General features: G+C 44.9%; 1 protein-coding gene across 1 annotated transcript in view; it reads right to left on the minus strand.

The window, feature by feature from the left end:
• Positions 1–23383, minus strand: part of LOC126262483 (cytochrome P450 6k1-like) — an 84868-nt gene that overhangs the window by 7861 nt on the left and 53624 nt on the right. Inside the window, exons 5-7 of the mRNA XM_049959146.1 lie at positions 21287–21477; positions 6866–7084; positions 1484–1735 (exon numbers count right to left, since the gene is read on the minus strand). Coding sequence (XP_049815103.1) covers positions 1484–1735; positions 6866–7084; positions 21287–21477 — 662 coding nt within the window. The remainder of the gene's footprint in view (positions 1–1483; positions 1736–6865; positions 7085–21286; positions 21478–23383) is intronic.

Raw genomic sequence — 23383 nt, forward strand, 5'->3', positions numbered from 1 at the left:
GTGTTGACGTGCCCAGGCAAGGCGTAAAGCTTTGTGTCGTGCAGTCATCAAGAGTACATGAGTGGGCCGTCTGCTCTGAAAGCCCACATCAATGCTGTTTCGTTGAATGGTTCGCACGCTAACACTTGTTGATGTCCCAGCATTGAAATCTGCTGGAATTTGCGGAAGGGCTGCACTTCTTTCACGTTGAACGATTCTCTTCAGTCGTCGTTGGTCCCGTTCTTGCAGGAGCTTTTTCCGACCGCGCCGATGCCGGGGATTTGATGTTTTACAGAATTCCTGATATTCACGGTACACTCGTGGAATGGTCGTACGGGAAAATCCGCAATTCATCGCTACCTCGGAGATACTGCGTCCCATCGCTGAATCGTGCTGAAAGTTGCAGTCGCTATCGCCGAATTGTTCAACAGTGGGAAGCAAGAAGGTACTTAAAACATCAACGTAGGCCTGCGATGTGTTAGTGCCATGCAAAACAACAAAGGGTGCAAGCCCCTTCCATGAAAAACAGGACCACATCACACACCACCGCCTCCGAATTTTACTGTTGGCACTACAAACGCTGGCAGATGACGTTCACCGCGCATTCGTCCAACCCACATCGTGCCATCGGATCACCATATTGTGTACCATGATTCGTCAGTGCACACAACGTTTTTCCACTGTTCAATCGTCCGATGTTTACGCTCCTTACAGCAAGCGGGACGTCGTTAGGTTTTTATCGGCGTCATGTGTGGCTTCTGAGTAGCCGCACGACCATAAAATGCAAGTTTTCTCACCTCCCGCCTAACTGTCATAGTACCTGCAGTGGATACTGATGCAATTTGGAATTCCTGTGTGATGGTCTGGATAGATGTCTGCCTCTTACACATTACGACCCTCTTTAACTGTCGACGGTCTCTGTCAGTCAACAGACGAGGTCAGCCTGTATGCTTTTGTGCTGTACTTGTCCCTTCACGTTTCCACTTCACCGTCACATCGGAAGCAGTGGACATGCGGATGTTTAGGGGCGTGGAAAACTCGCGTACAGACGTATGGCACGAGTGATACCCAGTCATGTGACCACGTTCGAAGTCCGTGAGTTCCACGGAGCGTCCCATTCTGCTCTCTCACGATGTCTAATGACTACTGAGGTTGCTGATACGGAGTACCCGCCAGCAGGTGGCAGCACAATGCACCTAATATAGAAAACGTATGTTTTTGGGGGGTGTCCGGATACTTTTGATGACATACTGTATTTAGGCGTTGCCGACCGGAGCGCCGTATTCTGCCTGTATACGTATCTCCGTATTTGAATACGCATGCCTACACCAGTTTCTTTGGCCCTTCAGTGGTTATTGTTACCATTCTGTTGTGAGAAGGGACTGACGTAGTCCATGTTACACTAGGATCTGGAGGGAAAATACAAGAGCTGTGGAGGTCAATGTGTCAGTGAAGAAGCGTACACCTGAACAGAGTACAGTGGCAAAGCATGCGTGGGACTCACCTATGCAGATGCGCGGCCCCTCTCCGAACGGCAGGTAGACATAGGGGTGCCTGCGGGCTTTCGCCTCCTCGGTGAACCTCTCGGGGTCGAAGCGCTCGGGGTCCGGGAAGTATTCGGGGTCCCGGTGCAGTCCCAGCGTCGACACCAGCACGGTCGAGCCCTTCTCCAGGACGAGATCGCTGCCCGGCACCTGGTAGTCCTTATTGCATTCCCGGTTCAAGAAGGCCAGCGGGGGGTACTTTCTCAGTGTTTCTGGAAGAGAATGAAACGTCACTTAACTTACTCGTCTAAGAATTACAGCTGACAAACATGGTAACAAAATACGTGAAATTCACCAATCAGTGCCATAAAGAAAACAGCACGGCCCGTGCTCTAACGTATACGAGCCCAACCAGGAAGCAATAAAAAATAGCATTAGAATTGTGTTCGCACAGTGGCGGATAATTTTAATGACGTCTTCACTTATTACTAACAGCTGTTTCTTCTCTCCATTGGCATATGTGACAAGTACACTGATAGCTGAAACATTATAACTGCCTGCCGCGACACCTAGTTGCGTTGCGAGCAGGTGGCATGGTAACAAACGTACGTAAGCACAGTATACAGCGCATGATGTTATACGACCCGAACAATTCGGTTTCAAGGACAAGTTATCTGCCAAACTTCAACTTTTACGGATCACCGAACGGATACAAGAAGGATACAACAAGCAGCACTTCACGATTGGTGTCTTCCTTGACATCGAAAAAGCTTACGATAAGGTGTGGCGGCCCAACCTTATCGTCAAACTGCATCGCACTACCCCTATTGCGGATTGTTACATTAGACTCATAGACAGCTTTCTGCAGGACAGGAAACTGTATGTCCGAGTCGACGACAAAAAATCCGAAATGAAACTGATCTCCGCAGGAATTCCGCAGGGCTCTGTCATTCGCCTCTGCTTTTCAACTTATATATAAATGACATCCCAACAGTCCCCCTTGTTACGGCGAGTTTTTATGCGGACGATACGGCTTTTCTGACAACTGGACGACACTTGGACCAGCTAATCGCTAGGATGCAACGGCAACTTACTGTAATGGAACGCTGGGCGCTGCAAAATAAGATAACGATCAACCCGACGAGGACGGCAGCCGTTCTGTTCACACGGAGGAAACCAGTTCTGAACGACAGACTCCAAATAGCTGACCAATTTATCCCATGGTCGCCGGGAGTGAAGTATCTCGGTGTCTACCTTGACAAAAAATTACTCTTTACGCAGCATACTGACGACAAGAAGACGGCGGCCCAGAAGATGGCCAGGTCATTGATTCCGTTCCTGAAGAGTAAGGATCTCAACCCTAAGACTAAACTCCAATTGTATAAGGCAACAGTGGAACCCACAATGTTGTATGGCTCCACGTCGTGGGGAACTACGTGCGTCTCCTACTACAACAAACTCCAAGCGCTGCAAAACATTTGCTATCGCTGGATCACAGGAGCTCCATGGTGGACAAGAAACGTCGACATCCGCACCGCACTCCACGAGACCACTATACAAGAGAAGGTCCAAGACAAGGCTCTACGAGTTTTTGACAAGATCGATGCCCTTAGGAGCGAAGTTCGACAATTAGAATCGGTAGGAACGGTAAACCGTGCAAGATGGCACAAGTATCGAGTACCGAAGTCAATAACGTTTCACCTCCCATAGGCAATCTGTCATAACACGAGGAAGCAGTCATACATAACAGCCTTGACACATTTCACCCTCCACAGGAGATAGACATCACCAAAGACAGCAGGCTAAAGGACCCATTGCGTGCCCAAGCCTAACTGAATGTGTAATAAATAAAGTGTTTTCCTTTTATCCTTACATCCCATCCTAGAAGAATAAGTCATCAAGGATGATCTCTTCAGTCCACACCACACACTATATTAAAAAAAAAAAAAAAGGAACGTAAGCATAGCAGACATGGACAGGGGTTCGTCGTCGCAAAGCTATGGGCTGCAAATGGGGAAATCAAATGACGTAAGCGACTTTTACAAAGGGCAGATTATTATTACGGAGAGCCTGTGAACGAGCATCTCGAAGACGTCGAAGCTGGTCGAATGTTCACGTGCTACTGTCGTAACCACCACCTATGCAAAGAGACAGAAGGGCAGTGAAGCTGCCACTAGGCGCTAAGTCGTTGGAAGTCCACGACTCCTCACAGAACGAGGGGTTCGGATGCTCGTCAGCTCTGTAAAGTAGGATATATGGCGCTGTGTGCGATCTCTGCCGAAAGAGCACAATCCTGGTGCACGCACAAGTGTTTCAGAGCACGCCGTTCATCGTACATTGTTGAACAAGGAGCTTCGCAGCAGACCACGCCTACGTTTTCATATGTTGACCCAACGAAATCGTCAGTTACGATTGCAGTGGACACAGGACCATCGGAATTCGACCATCGATCAATGGAACAGTGTCGGATCTTCAGGTGAATCACATTTCTGCGACAGTAGGTCGCTAGTTGTCTCCCCAAACGCCATCATCGAGGTGAACGGCGACTCGAAACGTGCAGCGCACAACGGGCGCAGGTTGGTGGGGCAGTATTACGCGATGGAAGACATTCCCCTGCGCTTGCATGGGACCTGTGGAGTAATCCAAGACACGCTGACAGCTGCTAACCGCCTGCAGCCCTTCATGCTTCATGTCTTCCCCGACGGCGATGTCGTCTTTCAGCAGTATAATTGTCCGTGTCTCAGAGCCAGAACCGTGTTACTGTGGTTTGATGAGCTCCCCTTGATGTTTCGGCGGCCAAATTCGCCTGGTTTAAATCCTGTGGAACCCACGTGGGTCGCTATCGGGTGCCATAACCGGGTACGCAAATCAGCGGCACATTATTTACACGAAGTGTCTGATTTATGCGTCGACATCCACAAACTTACCAACAAACTGTCGGATCCCTGGTACGCAGAATCAGTGATGCATTTCGTTCCAAAGACGGACAAACAAGCTATTAAGCAAGTGCATTTTGACCTTATCAATATTTAATGGTGATTGATCATATTGCAAAGCCATTCATTGGAGACCACTAAGGCTTCTTTTTAATAGGCAATGAACAATTATTTTGGGGTAATTTCTTTACGTTGCTTGGATAAATACTTATCATTACTGTATACAATTCAAGTACGAACGACACTAGAAAAATAGCCAAATCCAATCCAACAAAGGTTATTCGTACACGAAATTGGAAAGCAGAAGCTGTTCCGTTCCACACCATGGCAACTTTTGTGTACACATTATGCATGATAAAGACTGTAATACGCAAAGGATGGAATCTATTTTATCATAATGTTTCGGCTCTAAATCGTAGTTTGTCTTCTAATGAATGTGGTGTTCTGTTGGAAAACTCCATCTTTTTGAAAAACCTCTTTTCATTTAATATGAGAGTATCACACTAATTAGGGGATAATGATGGAGCAGAATACGATATTAACGTTTCATTTAAGTCAATTGGATTACAGTAGCTGTATGTAATGACATTTCAATAACTTTATATCAAATACATTTCACATGGTGCTGGTCTTCCTTGTTTTTCTGTATGCCTTCAACGAGCGCAAGGAAACAGAAAGCATGGTGAATTAGAAACAGGCAAGGAAGTGACTGACATAACGAAAAACAGCAGTCCTCCGGCACGTGCCTCTAGTGTTGACTCCATGAAAATTACGATATCGGGCTCCCCACAGGGGAGTGTGTGGGGGGGGGGGGGGAGGGTCAGCTACTGTGCATTTAAACTGAGGAGTGCCCTGTGGCCGAGCTGAGGCCAAAGAAGGCCCTCTGTCAGTGGGACGCCGGCGATTTCTCGTGTTCGGATGAGTGCTTTCAGAAGACAACAATCTTACGGTTCCCTAATGGAGCACTGCTTGCAGAAAATATAAAAGCTTACCATCGGACACTACTTTTACTTTCAGAGGACCTCTGATGCGAGGCTAGTTGCTGGCCGAAAACGCGCGATTGGAAAAAAATGTTTTTGATGTCACAGACGCGTGTCAAAAAGAGCAGCTTTTGGGAAGAAGAAGGGCGAATCGAAGAGTCATTGGTATTTTACCGCAGAGAGTTTTTCTTCGCGACGTTATTGTGCATGAAGAACGGTCGCCATTGACCGTAGGAGTGTTCATACTTTGCTATTGCCAGGCATGTCCTGTTTGACGGGAAGGAATAGCAGGCTGTACGGTTCAACTAGAAATGTTGAAGTTTTCTGAGAGACAGGATGTGTGCGCATCTTGTAGTGTTCGGAGTCAGAGCCGTTCCCACTTGGCGCGCATGGTGGCGGACTTGGGGGTCCAGGGTCCTGTACCGCAGAGCCACATGCAGTGTGCTTCAAGCGGACCGACACGTTATTAAGCTGGTGGTCGGATGCATAAAGTGACATGCATCACTAGAAAACAACCAGAAGCTCGAAATGAGCTAGTAGGGACAAAATAATAGACTAATCAACAATGAATCAGCCTAGGTGAAATGGCTTTGGGAAGATGAGGAACGCAGCGGAAGGAAACTGTTTGGGCAATGCGTATGGAGGCACTGAACGCAGCCTCTAATCCCGACTGCTACTTCTCCTTCGCAAGACAACCAGCACATCACGTATGCTATAGAATCCGAGATGCCTCTTCTTCATGCAGCCCCACGAAGCAAAGTGTAATGGCCGGCGAGTTATGGTAGGGACTCCTTCGAAGATCGAAACTGAGCACTGGTTTATTTGACAGTACACCCTCCTGACAAGTTGCCCACTGAACATGTCTGGAATATGTCTGGTCAGAAAAATTCGTTTTTGCAGTGTTTACTTGATGTCCTATTTTCTTGTTTTGGCCCATGCTTCCACCTCCCAAAATATGGAAAGCAAAGAGCATGCAGTAGAAGAGATTTGTTTCGCAGTATCGAAGATGAAGAAGCACTCATAGGTCTTAAGGTACGCATTATAGAGCCCATTATTTACTTGACTTGTCTGTTTCGAATAATCCTTTCTGTCATATCCCTGAATACTGACCACAGCTTCTGAGACGCCCTGTATAATCAACTTTTCAAAGTTGTTATAAAATTTAGTGTTTTCATGAAGTGTAATGTGTTTCCCTACGGCCTACAGATGTACAGTTTGTAATATTGGTTTGTGTCTAGGTACGGACTGGAAACGGCAAAGTGAATGAAATAAACACGACATTCTGCAGACAAAATGGAGCAATGGTTATGTTGTTCTCGCAATAGTGGACCTGTATGGAGATCGGATTCGACAACATACTGGAAGTTGTTCCCATTGACTCTGGTTGTCTACGGTTTTACAGCTATTGCTTCGAGGGCTCGTAACTGCGCTGTAGTGTGCCCTGATTTAAGCAACAACAACAATAACAATAGTTTGCTGAACTTACCTGACACAACTTTATCGAGGTATGTCATCTTAGCAATCGATTCGTAAGTGATGTCTCCTTCCTCTTTGAGCACTGAGTCTATTTCTTCTTGCAGTTTGCTCTGCAGGCTGATATTGTGAGCCAACTCAAAGAGAGTGAAACTTATTGTCGACGAAGAAGTTTCGAAGCCAGCTGCGAAGAAGATGAACGCCTGTGCCGCCACTTCGTCAATTGTCAGTTCTGTAAGCAACATGGAAACAGACGGTGAGCAGACCAGAGCAGAGTAGCTCAATAAAATATCATGTCAGGAACAACATGTAAGCAAAATATGAAAAACTACGAAAGGGTACCATTTCATAACAGGACTAGCAACTCTTATCATACTGATATACTATCTCTTCATATAGATGCTTTTCTAAATAAAACATTTGCTGGGTTTTCGACCACTTCCAACTCTGTACCCTTAATATGCAGTTATACTGCTAATCCAACCTTCCTACCAGAGTCTAGATTCTGTACAAATATAGTTTTTCTTTCTTCTTCTATCCATTGCTTGACTGGTGCGACTCACATGTTATTCATAACTGATGTAAAGTTATTACTATTTGAATTCCGTACTTGTCGTTTAATAAAATACAAGGTGCGTTCCATAAGTAATGCAACCAAATTCATAAAAAAAACTCATTTATTGAATATATTCGTACAAATAATCAAAAATTTTCAAAATAGCACCCTCTTGCGACGATACACTTCTGGAGGCGGTGTTACCATGCCTGGAAGGCATCCTGGAATGCCTTTTCCGGAATGTCCTTTAGAGCTGATGTAACATGTGCCTGGATGCTTTCAATCGTGTCCCAATGCTGTTCTTTCGTGACTTGTTTTAACTGAGGAAACAAAAAAAAAATATCTGCGGGAGCCAGGTCAGGACTGCAGGGAGGCTGGGGAAACAATGGAGGCTTGGTCCTGGTCAGGAAGTCGTTCACAATGAAGGCGCTGTGCCTCGGCGCGTTGTCGTGGTGAACTTTCCTCGTGTCCTTGATGTCGCTTCGGCAGCGCGAGACCCTCCTTTTCAGTCTTTCGAGCACTTCCAAGTAGAAAGATGGGTTCACTGTAGTCCCGGTAGGTACGAATTCATGGTGGACAAAGCCTCTGACGTCAAAGAAGACAATGAGCATGGTTATCTACATCTACATCTACATCTACATCCATACTCCGCAAGCCACCTGACGGTGTGTGGCGGAGGGTACCTTCAGTACCTCTATCGGTTCTCCCTTCCATTCCAGTCTCGTATTGTTCGTGGAAAGAAGGATTGTCGGTATGCCTCTGTGTGAGCTCTAATCTCTCTGATTTTATCCTCGTGGTCTCTTCGCGAGATATACGTAGGAGGGAGCAATATACTGCTTGACTCTTCGGTGAAGGTATGTTCTCGAAACTTTGACAAAAGCCCGTACCGAGCTACTGAGCGTCTCTCCTGCAGAGTCTTCCACTGGAGTTTATCTATCATCTCCGTAACGCTTTCGCGATTACTAAATGATCCTGTAACGAAGCGCGCTGCTCTCCGTTGGATCTTCTCTATGACTTGTATCAACCCTATCTGGTACGGATCCCACACTGCTGAGCAGTATTCAAGCAGTGGGCGACGAAGCGTACTGTACCCTACTTCCTTTGTTTTCGGATTGCATTTCCTTAGGATTCTTCCAATGAATCTCAGTCTGGCATCTGCTTTACCGACGATCAACATTATATGATCATTCCATTTTAAATCACTCCTAATGCGTACTCCCAGATAATTTATGGTATTAACTGCTTCCAGTTGCTGACCTGCTATTTTGTAGCTAAATGATAAAGGATCTATCTTTCTGTGTATTCGCAGCACATTACACTTGTCTACATTGAGATTCAATTGCCATTCCCTGCACCATGCGTCAATTCGCTGCAGATCCTCCTGCATTTCAGTACAATTTTCCATTGTTACAACCTCTCGATACACCACAGCATCGTCTGCAAAAAGCCTCAGTGAACTTCCGATGTCATCCACCAGGTCATTTATGTATATTGTGAATAGCAACGGTCCTATGATCCTGGACTTGCTCATGCGTGCCTTCTTGGGATGGGGCGACGATGGGGTGTGCCGCTCTAAACTCTGCCTTTTTGTCTCAGATGATGATGATGATTATTATTATTAGTGTTTTAGGGCGCACAACAGCGAGGTTATCAGCGCCCGTTCCCAAAAGTTCAATTCAGAGCCGAATAGTGAGAGAATTGGTATTGTTCAAAGTGCAATATGGGACACAGCACATCAAAACAGGGAGATAAAACTAAAAATAAAATAGCAGTACAAACAGGGAAAAATAATTAACGGTGGCTGAGTGACCACTTACAAATAATGGGTGACCAAACCACTGGACAGCACATTAAGACGTCAATCCCAATAGTTTGGGAAGAAGGCCAGACATCACACAAAAACGTAAAACTCTAGCAACACTCGCCTCATTATTAGTTAAAAGAGAGGGTAGGTCTGGTGGGAAACGGAAATCGTCCCTCAAACCCGCATATAAAACACAGTTAAAATATGTCGTATCGACAGCTGTGTCCCACACGTCTGACACGTTGGTGGCTCCTCACGACGTAACAGAAAACCATGTGTCAAAGGACAATGTCCTATTCGAAGCCGTGTAAGGGCTACTTCCTCAGCGCGTCAGTGGCGGAAGGAGGTGAGCCACGGTCGGACAGAATCCTTCACCGCTCGCAACTTATTATCCCTCACGTCCAGCCACTGAGCCTCCCACCAACGCATGACCTTCCGAGTCACGAAAGACGTAAAGGCCTGCAGGGGGACGGAACAGCGAGCAGGAGGTGGGATGGAGCAAGCCTCCTTGGCAGCCGCATCTGCAAGTTCATTGCCAGGAATCCCTATGTGCCCTGGAACCCAGCAGAAAATTACATCCTTACCCTGCTGTTGCAAGAGCAGGAGTGCGTCCTGCACCTCTTGCACTTTTGTCTCAGGGTCCTACTCAAAAATCCACGACTCATCACTAGAGATAACTGAGTTTAAAAAATGAGGATCATTTTCACACATTTCCAACATTTCTCACCACCAAAGCACTCGCATGTGCTTGTGTTCGTTGGTCAACACTTTTGGGACGAGTTCGGCACACACCTTTCTCATATTCAAATCTTCAGTCACAATGCGGAAAAGGGTTGTTTTTGACATGTTTAGAGTCTGTGCTATCAATTGAAGGCTCAGCCGTCTCTCAGAATTCTAACAATCGCGCACACGCGTCACATTTTCGTCGACTCGTGCGGTTGATGGCCGTCCACTGCGAGGTTCGTCGGTGATCTCCTCTTGGCCCTCCATAAACGACTTGTGCCATCGGAAAACTTGTGATTTGGACAAGCAGTCAGTCCCAAAGGCATGCTGAAGTAATGGAAACGTTTCGGTGGCGGAGTTCCCAAGTTTAACGCAAAATTTGATAGTGTACCGCTGCTCTACAGAATGATCCATTGTGCTGTGTTACATAAACTCGAAACGGGGTTGACGGAAACGCACGTCCTGACTCACCGGCAGCTCGCAGCCGATTGAGACAAAGAGCGTTTTGGAGGTAACACCCCCCTCCACATAGCCCAGCCGGTTCCAACATGCTGTGGCGTACCGTTGTGTCAGAAAAAAATTGGTCGCATTACTTATGGAACGCACTCTGTATTTAATCAGTGATTGCCAGAATTGAACCATCTACTTTTGTACTAATTCCTTCTCTTTCCTAATGGTTTTTGCGTGTAACTTTCCCTGTAGTTTAGCTGGGTACTGTGATGAGCTAGGATGCGATTAGAAGCCCAGGTCAGTGAGTTGGTGTCCGGCAGAGCCCCTCTGGCAATTGCGGACCGCGTTTCGGAGGAAAGAGCGAGCGGATGAGGTGAAGTGACCACCTCTGGCAGGTGGTGCACGGTGGACCAGTCATAGACACCAGGGAATCACGTCTTGCAGTTTTATGCGTAATGCGCCCTGCGCAGTATGGCGAACAGGTCCACATTCGTATAAAACAGGATGACGAACACCTGCACTCAAGCATAATCTTTGTTTCCAACATACACTCATGAGCCAAAACATTATGACCACAGCCCACGGCGGGGTTGAATGCCTCCTGGTGGTGTTGCGAGCACCTAATGCAGTAAGCAAAGAATGTAAGCGTAAGACAGGCGAACGGGCAGTCATTATAGCGAAGATACGGGCCGCAAATGCGGAAATCCACTCACATAAGCGGTTTTGACAAAGGGCACATTGTTGTGGCCTGGCGACTGGAAACGAGAATCTCTGAAACGGCGGTGGATCTGGTCGCCTTTTGGCGTACTACTGTTGTGAGAACCTATGGAAAGCGGATCAATGTTGGTGAAATATTCAGTAGGCCGTATGGTATTGGACGACCACGTCTCAGCACAAAATGGTATAGGTCGGAGGACTGCCCAGTGTCTAATCCAGGAGAGGCAGCGATATGCGACAGATCTGAGGAAAGAGTACAACGATGGTGCAGGCACGAGCGGTTCGGAGCACACCGTTAAAAATAAAAAAAAAATAAAAAAATCAAATGTGTGTGAAATCTTATGGGACTTAACTGCTAAGGTCATCAGTCCCTAAGCTTACACACCACTTAACCTAAATTATCCTAAGGACACACACACACACACACATGCCTGAGGAAGGACTCGAACCTCCGCCGGGACCAGCCACACAGTCCATGACTGCAGCGCCTAAGACCGCTCGGCTAATCCCGCGGAGCAGCGCACCGTTCAAAAGCCATTGTTGACAATGGAACTCCACATCACAGGATCCCTACGTGTTCCTGCGTTGACTCAACGACGTCTGTCAGTTATGACTGCAGTGGGCACAGCATCACTGAGTTTTCACCTTGGATCGATATAAACGTGTCGCCTGTCGAATGAATCGCACTTCTTGTTACACCAGGTCGGTGGTTGGGTCCTCACCCGTCATCATCCAGGCGAGTGGCTGCACGAAACATGCACTGTACCGCAGATGCAGGTTGATGAGGGCAGAATTATGCTACGGAGTGTACTGATTTGGGCTTCCATGCGATCAGTGGTGGTAAATTGAAGACATCATGACAGGAGTGAACTATGTGGGCATTATTGCGGACCACCTGCGTCGTTTCATGCTTGAACTCTCCCTCTACAGCGTTGACATCTTCTGGATGGATAACTGTCCGTGTTGCAATATCAAAAGAGTGCTACAGTGGTTTGAGTGCCATTATAGTGAACTCAGCATTGATGTATTGGCCCACAAATGTGCCTGATTTGTAGCCATTGGAACAGAGAGCGAGCGCCAGCCGTGTACCCGTGAACAACCATCCTGTAATTTGTGAGAATTGCTTGACTTTTTTGTAGACATCTGGTGCCACATACTTGTGAAATCCTGTCAAGGACTTGTAGAATCCATACGAAGTAGAATCAGTGCTGTATTGTGTTTGCATAGTGGACCAATACGCTTTTAAAGAGGTGGTCATAATGTTTTGGCTCATACGTATACATTTCAGAGGAACTTTGTTTTGTGCCAAAAGTCCTCTTCTGTGAACAGTGTGAAGGGGAAGTCAGTAACAGGCAGTGATCAAGCCGTTCCGTGAGAAGTGACGGAGCAGCATTTTGGAGAGAAAGTCTTTTCTCTTTATAAGGTGATGAAACGAGTTCCTGGCACCACGTTATGTGGAGTGAACAACCTCTTGTGCAATAAGTTGTAAGAGGTCTCCTCACTGGTCACTCTTAAGAAATAGCAAAAAAAGGGAAGCTGGGACACCAGTTTGCGAGAAGTGCCCATCTGGAGATGAGCATAATAGCTGGAGTACATGGTGTGGCAAATAAAAGTTCCAAAGAAACACAGCAGAGGAAAGGAAAAATAGTAGTAACCTGAATATAGCAGATGTTGAAACTGGGGAACTATCAAGAATGGGGTTCCACAAGGGTCAGTCTTGGGTCCTTTGTTGTTCTTATTATATATTAATGACTTGCCATTCTATATTCATGAAGAGGCAAAGGTAGTTCTCTTTGCTGATGATACAAGTATAGTAATCACACCTGACAAACAAGAATTAACTGATGAAATTGTCAATACTGTCTTTCAGAAAATTACTAAGTGGTTCCTTGTGAACGGACTCTCACTGAATTTTGATAAGACACAGTACATACAGTTCCATACAGTGAATGGTATGACGCCATTAATAAATATAGACCTTAATCAGAAGCATATAGCTAAGGAAGAATATTCCAAATTTTTAGGTGTGTCCATTGATGAGAGATTAAATTGGAAGAAACACATTGATGATCTGCTGAAACGTTTGAGTTCAGCTACTTATGCAATAAGGGTCATTGCAAATTTTGGTGATAAACATCTTAGTAAATTAGCTTACTACGCCTATTTTCACTCATTGCTTTCATATGGCATCATATTTTGGGGTAATTCATCACTGAGGAATAAAGTATTTATTGCACAAAAGCGTGTAATCAGAATAATAGCTGGAGTCCACCCAAGATCATGCTGCAGACATTTATTTAAGGATCTAGGGATATTCACAGTAGCTTCTCAGTATATATACTCTCTTATGAAATTTGTTATTAACAACCAAACCCAATTCAAAAGTAATAGCAGTGTGCATAACTACAATACTAGGAGAAAGGATGATCTTCACTATTCAAGATTAAATCTAACTTTGGCACAGAAAGGCGTGAATTATACTGGCACTAAATTCTTTGGTCACTTACCAAATAGTATCAAAAGTCTGACAGATAACCAACAAGTATTTAAGAAGAAATTAAAAGAATTTCTGAATGACAACTCCTTCTACTCCATAGACGAATTTTTAGATATAAATTAGGAAAAAAAGAAAAAAAAACAAAAATATTTAAAAAAATAATAAAATAAAAATAAAAAATAAAGAAAAACAAAAAACACAAAAAAATAAAGTTGTTACATTAACTTAAGTATGTTGTTAAATTAACCTAATTATGTCATGTATTGGAAAATTTGACTCGTTCCACATCATTACGAAATATCGTATTCATGATCCATGGAACTAGTATTAATCTAATCTAATCTAATCTCTAATCTGACCACCATTCATCTCTTGGTGCTTTTGGGCCCTGGTCAGCAAGTTGCTGAAGACACATGGAAGCTGGGCTGTTGTAATGGCTGGAATCTCATTACAGATGTGTTGCTCCAGTTCTTGAAGACTACGAGGGTTGTCACAGTACACCTAAGACTTGAGTGGCTCCCCACACAGAGTAATCGCACACTGACAGATCAGGTGACCTGGGTGGCCAGCTAGGGCCGCGACCAGACTAACCTCAGCTAACAAACTCTGTCAGGCTTGAAGACTGTGTAAATGTGCTCCAATGTTCGGCCGGCTGTATGGGCAGTTTCTCCGTCCTATTGGAAGTAACCGTAGGTCTTTTCCTTCTCTGTTAACGCTGTCACAAATGGTTTTAAAATGTTGGTAATGTAACGCACCAAAGTCAGCACCTGATGAAAGAAGATGGGACCAATAACGCGGCGTGCAGGCACTGCACGCCACCCTAACCTTCTGTCATGCAATGATGTTTCGTGAAAGTTATGCGGATTCTTCGCTGCCCAGAATCTGTGATTGTGTTAATTGACATAACCAATCAGGTGAAACAAGAACAGATCCATGTCCAAGCCATTCGCTGTTGTCTCAGTGAACAGCCACTCAAAAAACTGGAGGCGCTAAGGAGCATGTGCTGGTTTTAATGCATGAACAACAGACACACGGTACAGAGGCATGTGCAGGTCCAAGTGTCGTATTCATCCGCATGATCGACGTGATATGCGATAGGCGTCGCGTTGATTCCGTAGTGCTGTGAAGCATTTTCTGTTCAACTGCAGCCACATTTTCTGGCGTGTGGGCACGTTTCGGAATGTTTTTTGACTTGTTCAAAACAGATACTGTCTGACACCATTTTCGGATTAAGCGTTGCATGGCATTCTTTGCTGGTACTTTGATACCACTGAACTTCTAAGCAAACAATTGACAACATCGTTTCCATTACTTAGCTGTCACGTTACTTTCCTCAACGAACACCCGCTGTTCCACTATGGGTGCCAATGTCAACTTTGTACTGCTCCACTCACATGGACACAAGTCGCTCCACGCTCTGAACTGGTGTGGATCACGTGGTGTGGGTACACATGTATGCATACATTCACGTTCAATGGTATGCCCTTAACTGGGCCACTTTTATTTGCCCCACCCTGTACAAAACGTAGCTGAGCAGTGGGAGACTAACTTAGAATTTCTTAAGATCCGCATATGTGAGAGTGAAACGGCTGGTTAACGTTGTAAAACTTTTGCTAGGACGGGAGGCTGTTTTCTTGTTAGCAAAAATATCGCTGGCCAGCACTATGCAGAGCACGTTTCTTTGGAACACAGAAATCGTGTGGATATGTAGAGAGCAAACACATTTCATCTGGAGAAACAGAACAGAACACCTTCACCTAGAGACACTGCGAGGCTCTCGGCCTGGTGGCATAGGATGGAGGACAGTACCTGCAGGTGTAGAGAAGGTCTGTTCTAGCAGCCGCCAGCTGATGTACTGCTGTCTGAAGCGGAACACAGTGCTGGTAAATCTCGACAGCACTGAGTGCTGAACATGGTGGGAAACAGCAGTATAGGGAAGCAGGGGATGTAAAATCACTGGCGGTGTACAGCTGCATTGTCATTATCAAGTATGTTACATGATCTTATGCTTTGTCTCGAGTGACTGAATGCCCATTCGTCACTTAATCAGTAATGCTATTTCCATGTGGCAGATTTTTCAAGCTTCTGGCAGATTCAGGCGGACACTGTGTATCCTCGATAGGTGTGTCTCTCTGTAACTCATTCGTAGATTATGTCTTTATCCCATTCACCTAAGGTATCCAGGCTTGCCGTGACATTTAGATTTTAGATTAGTGCTGTCTCATGTCAATAATTGCCAGTCTTCTTATTTTGTGCGTTCCTTAAAACCGAATAATATAACTTCATATTCGTGTATATGTTAGCAGCTAACTTTGTAATGAAGGAAATTAATGTGGACTGTTGTTTCATTTCATAGTTAGATGATCCCCCTGTGCAATACCCATATCCCATGTTTGCTACGCCAACTCCTGTCCTATTTGTTATTCGCTGTGCAACATATTTTATTAAAATGCATATAAGCCCATGTGGAGTAATTCAAATAGTGGCCAGCTCAACCGATGCGGATCATTCTCATATCCACAGCGGCATATTAAAAACATGTACCCTCAAACATAGCATTTTGTATCCTCTCCATTAAAAGCATGTTAAAAATTTCCCCACCTCACTACCAGTGTTCTCTATTCATTTCTCAGTCGGACTCCCTAAAATTAGTTTTAAAATTATCATCTTCAATAAAGTCCAATTGTTGTCCCTGTCACCGCCGGCCGGTGGTGCCGAGCGGTTCTAGGCGCTTGAGTCTGGAACCGCCCGACCGCTACGGTCGCAGGTTCGAATCCTGCCTCGGGCATGGATGTCTGTGATGTCCTTAGGTTAGTTAGGTTTAAGTAGTTCTAAGTTCTAGGGGACTGATGACCTCAGACATTAAGTCCCATAGTGCTCAGAGCCATTTGAACCATTTGTTCCTGTCACTTACACAACACTTGACCCAACAATACACCTCAGCATTGATCGAAGTACAGGGTCACCACCATACAGCACTCCCAATGGGTTACCAGTGAACTGTGGCTAGCTCAGTGACAGAATGCTTTTTTCTTTTATTTATATGGTTCGTTTCGAAGCATTAGGGTCGCAGGTGCCTTGCTTTATTCTTCCATTCTTTGTTCCCCATATCTCCTCATTCCACCACTCCTACTGTATTTCCGTGCTTGTGGTTCCTTATTTGATCTTTGTATCAGTCCACTTATGATCTTCTATTGTTTTTTCCTATAGCTGGATCTATTCTGAACTGCTGTGTAGAGAGTTTTTCCCCTTATACTAATGGTTGTCAAATCCAACCTCACTTCCTTAATCTAATTGTTGCCTGTTAAGCATTTTGCCTTTTATACCTACTAGGTCAATGTATTGTCGTCGCTCGCCATTGTGCAGCTGGAACATCTCAACTTTTCATTCAGTATTGTGCTTCATGTTTGGTGTACACTCTCTTCCTACTATTGTTCCCTTTATCTACGAATCCAAAATTCACTCTCTTTTTCGTGACCCACAAGTTTTCGTACGGTCTTCCCCATTCGTATACAAGCTCTCCTGGTTGCAGCTCGTTTCATTGTTTTGTTGTCTGTTTAGGCAATCAGTAGCGACTACAGTAGCAGTAGCCACCCTTGGCACAACTCCAGTAACTACATAGTAACTGATATCGAAAGAACAGATACCATTGTTGACCGTGCAGCTTCTCTAGAATAAATGGTAATTAATTGAAACCCTCAGCTGCCGACAGATGTTGTTGATATACCTCGATGGGGACAGCTAAAAATGTGTGCCCCAACCGGGACTCGAACCCAGGATCTCCTGCTTACATGGCAGACGCTCTATCCATCCGAGCCACAGAGGACACGGGTGAATAGTGCGACTGCAGGGACTCATCCCTTGCACGCTCCTCGTGAGACCCACATTCCAGTGTCAAGTGTTTGCTGCGGACATACGGCGGCCGTTCTGTCAGGTGTGGCCTGTGTAACCGCTACTCGCATATAAGGGTATACGTTCCCCGTAATCCAAAACCAGGGCCATGGGCGTGCTATATCAACGGGCCGGAAACACGGAACGTTTTCAATGGAACAATTACTGCATTGTCCATCATGAAAATAACATTAAAATTTGAGATAAACTTTGTGATAATGGTTGAAAACTGAACATATTTCGTTTTGATTTACTGATGTTTATCGCTAACCGGCTTTTTTTTACTAAAACATCGACAGATTAAGAGTTGATTAGCATCCACGAAGTCTTCAATGTGCCATTAACCTATATCCGAAAACTAAGGATGTTACTGGTGTTGATAAAAAAAATAGTTCAAATGGCTCTGAGCACTGTGGGACTCAACTGCTGTGGTTATCAGTCCCCTAGAACTTAGAACTACTTAAACCCAACTAACTTAAGGACATCACAAACAGCCATGCCTGAGGCAGGATTCGAACCTGCGACCGTAGCAGTCGCACGGTTCCAGACTGTGCACCTAGAACTGCGAGACCACCGCGGCCGGCTGGTGTTGATAAGCTTTGGTCATGAAGTTAGGTAGGAATTGTCATATATAGGGAACATAAATAGTGTTATGTGTGAAATATGTTACAAGCAGTTAAAGTGCGCGTCATTTATGTTGGCGGCCGAGTTTACGTTCGTTCTGCGCATCTGACGTCACAAAACACAGTCAGCCAATGAACAGAGAACGACGTTGCCAGATCTCGACTGCAGTGCAGAGCATGGACGAGTGTGTTCAGTTTTAGAAACGTTCAGTCATAAATAAAGTAATAGAACAAAAGCAATGTCTTGATAGCAGACTTTCTTTTATAGAAAGTTTGGAAAAAGCATTCTTTATACCAACTGCTTCATATTCTATTAATTAATTAAACTAAACAAGCAATAAGACTCCTAATTCAGGCGATAGCAAGGAAAGGTGTTTGTATCAATCACACGAACTGCTTTTTCGCAATAAAGAACAGCGGTAATTGTTTATTTCCTATTGTACTTCGACGAAGCGTGAGTAATTCTTAGTCATACCAACAGTGTTTGTTTGTATTTTGCGTAACATGTTAGAGTCTTCATGGGGTCCCGTCGTCGGACGAGTTGCGATAGCTCAGCGTGTTCGGACAGAGGGTTTAGCTACCCTCTGTAATAAAAAAACTGAGTGTACGGATCAACAAACAACCCGGACTAGTTTCATTGGACGTCCGCCACGAACAAAGTCAACGAACAATATAGAAAAAAAAAAAGAAAAGGTGATGGGCTTCTACACGAAAGGTTATGAGTTCAAACCTTGTGTGGAGCGTAATATTTTCATTATTTAAAAACAATATCGAAGTGCGTTACTTCACGAATTATATTCGTTTGAATGCAATTTTTTGAAGTTTCTAGTGCTTTGTCTCTTTATTTAAAATAAAGCCCAACGTGCTCAGTGTAAATAAACCTTTTGTTACAGTCGCGAAAGACGGAATATTTCTCAATATTACATACCACACCTATGTGGTACTTAAATGAGATATTTTTATAGAGTAAATTTTATATGAAATTTTTGTATCTTGTCCACATTTCATTCTCAACATTGTGACAACTAAAATCGACCATACGGAAAGTATGGTCTATGGACTTTTACCTCCGCAAACTCTTCAAAATTTCGTGCAATGGTTTACTATATTTAATGCTGCATAATAACTGCGTTGAACATCGAAACAAAATTAAGTCATTTATGGGGGGAAGGTATCAGTCAAGAAGATGTGTAAAAATCTAATTTTTGGGCCAAATAGTTTTTGTGGAATCGAATGATAAGACTGTCAAAGCAGTCGGAACACGATGTGTCTGCACAGGCGAGCAGTGCAGTGACAAAATCGCGCACTGCGCGTAATGGGGGGAGCACGTCTCTGTAGCAGCGAAAGGGTTAATGAAGCCGTGGTGGCTTTACTTCATGAACTGCGCGCTCCCCCCTAAACGTAAGTTTGCGAACTATACTATACTATGGCGCTGCTTCTATTGGCGCGTGCGTCGTTTGCAACTGGCAACGCAGCAATCTCCCGCGTCTGGGCGGGCATGCGCGAGCCGCCAAGGTAAAAGAATTGAACTATAGTGGTTATTACTTACTACAGCACAGTGGAGCTGCATTAGGAAACACGTGGGGTAATCAAGTGTGTGTCCACAGCTGCTGTACATTTCCTAAAACGAAGAATTTACCTGCATCGGCGGCTCTTTTAATTCTGAAGTAAACATTTTATTTCGTTGTTATCAAATAACTGTTTTCACCCTCTTGGGCATTATCACGCTTCATGGGAACAAACTTTGTTTCGAGAATGAATTTTCACCCTACAACGGAGTTTATGCTAATATGAAAGTTCCTGGCGGACTAAAACTGTGTATCAGGCTGGCAACTGGAAGCTGGAACCTTTACCTTTTGCTGGAGAATGTTCTACAGTCTGCGATTCCCAGACAGAATTCACGACCTCCCATCACAGATTTACTTCCTTCATTTCTCCGGAATCTTCTTTCGTGCAGAAGTGCTAGTACCTCAAGGTATGCAGGAAAACGTATTTGGAATTTGGGAGGTCAGAAAGAGCTATTGGTGGGAGTAGTTCTGAGAGGAGGGGGGTTCAAAAAATGGTTCAAATGGCTCTGAGCACTATGGGACTTAACTTCTAAGGTCATCAGTCCCCTAGAACTTAGAACTACTTAAACCTAACCAACCTAAGGACATCACACACAGCCATGCCCGAGGCAGGATTCGAACCTGCGACCGTAGCGGTCGCGCGGTTCCAGACTGTAGCGCCTTTAACCGCTTGGCCACCACGGCCGGCGAGGAGGGGGGGGGGGGAGGTTAGGAGGTTAGGGTGGTCGTGACTCTCGCGTGCTTAACTCAGGCGGTAGATCACTCTGCCACAAAAAAGAAAAAGGGTTTTGGTTCGTGTCTCAGTCTGGCGTTCAGTTTTAATCTGCAAGGAAGTTCCTTCGCATCGAAGTGGAAATTGCTTCTAGATTAACGCCTATGCAGTGACTGAGCCGTTTCTCCACAGTATCCTTTTTTTCCAGGAGTGGTAGTCCTGCTAGGTATGCGGGAGAACTTGTGTGAAGTTAGGATGGTAGAGGACCCACACAGCAATGTGTGAGAAAAATGGTTCAAATGGCTCGGAGCACTATGGGCCTTAACATCTGTGGTCATCAGTCCCATAGAACTTAGAACTACTTAAACCTAACTAACCTAAAGACAGCACACACATCCATGCCCGAGGCAGGATTCGAACCTGCGACCGTAGCAGTCGCGCGGTTCCGGACTGAGCGCCTAGAGCCGCTCGGCCACTGCGGCCGGCTGTGTGAGAAAGCAACATGCGATGGAGTACCTAGTAACAGTTCCGCACAACCACTGTACATACGGTCACAGCTGTCTCATATAAGAAGTTCACATGTTAGCTAGAAAAGAAGCAGCCAATATGCCTGTTTTGTCACCATATCAGCAAACATAACACAATAGTGTAACTGTTGAACTGGAAACACACACGGCATGATGAAACTGACACAGGTCCTCCTTTTTAAGACACTCATGACGCGTGTGTGTTTCCGGTTCAGTAGATAAGTGAGCAAAGGCATAGCATTCCATCTAAAATAGGATCGTGCTTAGTTATGCACGTTTGTGCTGAAACCGATCTCCGAGTTTTAACTATAATTATTAATAATATTGTTAAGTGTGTGACATTTTCTCATATAACTGAAAACTCACTGCTGACGTCTGTGGTGCCATTCAGTTCACCAGCATCCCCCTTGTCAACGTCAACGTATCCTTTGTTTTTCAGCTGAATGAGAAGTTCCAAAAAATCTTTTCTGCTTACGTTTTTCTCCTCTCTATAATTTACCGTCTCCCGAACCATCCGTCTGAAATACTGACTAATAGCTGTCGCTCCACCTTTGAACCTACAAGAGAAAAATAATTATTAATTAACATAGTGATGATTTTGAAGACATATTCACCTTTTGCAAGGCGAAACAATGGATGAAGCTATTTAGCTATTCTGTCTTAAGCTGAAGTAATGTATTATGTGACACAAAAACAAAAGCAATTAGCCAAATTTTGTACATTGTCTGCCAAAGAGTGAAAGACCCAGAGGACATCAGATGTCTATGAAACATCGGTCTTGTACTCACCATCGGTGTGGAGGTCAGTTATTAGAATTGCAATTCTCTGTGACATGTAGCACGGCCATCAGACTGAATTAGTGTGGTTTGTGTTTAGTGTTGTTACCAGACCCCGCAGAGTATACGGAGGACGTGAGCAGCGTCAGGCACTCAGTGATCATGGTGGAGGACACGGAGGTGCCACGTGGTCGTTTGAGACGGCGTAATCGGCATGTGACAGGCTTTGAAAAGGGACTCATTGTGGGTTTCCGTTTGGCTGGTTTATCGAATCGTGCAGTATCCATATTTGTGGGGCATTGTAGTGTGATGGTGGCCTGATGTTCGACTGCATACCGCCGTTTGAGTCTCGTACAGATTCCCGTATGGAGGACATAGTGATAGACATCCCTGGGGTTGTGAAGCAGCTGGATGGGTTGAAAATAAATAAATCGCCAGGTCCTCACGGGATTCCAATTCGGTTTTACAGAGAGTACTCTACTACATTGGCTCCTTACTTAGCTTGCATTTATCGCGAATCTCTTGCCCAACGTAAAGTCCCGAGCGACTGGAAAAAAACGCAGGTGACGCCTGTACATAAGAAGGGTAGAAGGACGGATCCTCAAAATTACAGACCAATATCCTTAACATTGGTTTGTTGCAGGATTCTCGAACATATTCTCAGTTCGAATATAATGAATTTCCTTGAAACAGAGAAGTTGCTGTTCATGCATCAGCACGGCTTTAGAAAGCATCGCTCCTGCGAAACGCAACTCGCCTTTTTTTCACATGATATCTTCCGAACCATGGATGAAGGGTATCAGACGGATGCCATATTCCTTGACTTCCGGAAAGCGTTTGACTCGGTGCCCCACTGCTGACTCCTGACTAAGGTACGAGCGCATGGGATTGGTTCCCAAATATGTGAGTGGCTCGAAGACTTCTTAAGTAATAGAACCCAGTACGTTGTCCTCGATGGTGAGTGTTCATCGGAGGTGAGGGTATCATCTGGAATGCCCCAGGGAAGTGTGGTAGGTCCGCTGTTGTTTTCTATCTACATAAATGATCTTTTGGATAGGGTGGATAGCAATGTGCGGCTGTTTGCTGATGATGCTGTGGTGTACGGGAAGGTGTCGTCGTTGAGTGACTGTAGGAGGATACAAGATGACTTGGACAGGATTTGTAATTGGTGTAAGGAATGGCAGCTAACTCTAAATATAGATAAATGTAAATTAATGCAGATGAATAGGAAAAAGAATCCCGTAATGTTTGAATACTCCATTAGTAGTGTAGCGCTTGACACAGTCACGTCGATTAAATATTTGGGCGTAACATTGCGGAGCGATTTGAAGTGGGACAAGCATGTAATGGCACTTGTGCGGAATGCGGATTGTCGTCTTCGGTTCATTGGTAGAATTCTGGGAAGATGTGGTTCATCTGTAAAGGAGACCGCTTATAAAACACTAATACGACGTATTCTTGAGTACTGCTCGAACGTTTGGGATTCCTATCAGGTCGGATTGAGGAAGGACATAGAAGCAATTCAGAGGTGGGCTGTTAGATTTGTTACTGGTAGGTTTGATCATCACGCGAGTGTTACGGAAATGCTTCAGGAACTCGGGTGGGAGTCTCTGGAGGAAAGGAGGCGTTCTTTTCGTGAATCGCTAGTGAGGAAATTTAGAGAACCAGCATTTGAGGCTGACTGCAG

Source organism: Schistocerca nitens, chromosome 6 (assembly GCF_023898315.1).
Source record: "Schistocerca nitens isolate TAMUIC-IGC-003100 chromosome 6, iqSchNite1.1, whole genome shotgun sequence".
Lineage (NCBI taxonomy): Eukaryota > Metazoa > Arthropoda > Insecta > Orthoptera > Acrididae > Schistocerca > Schistocerca nitens.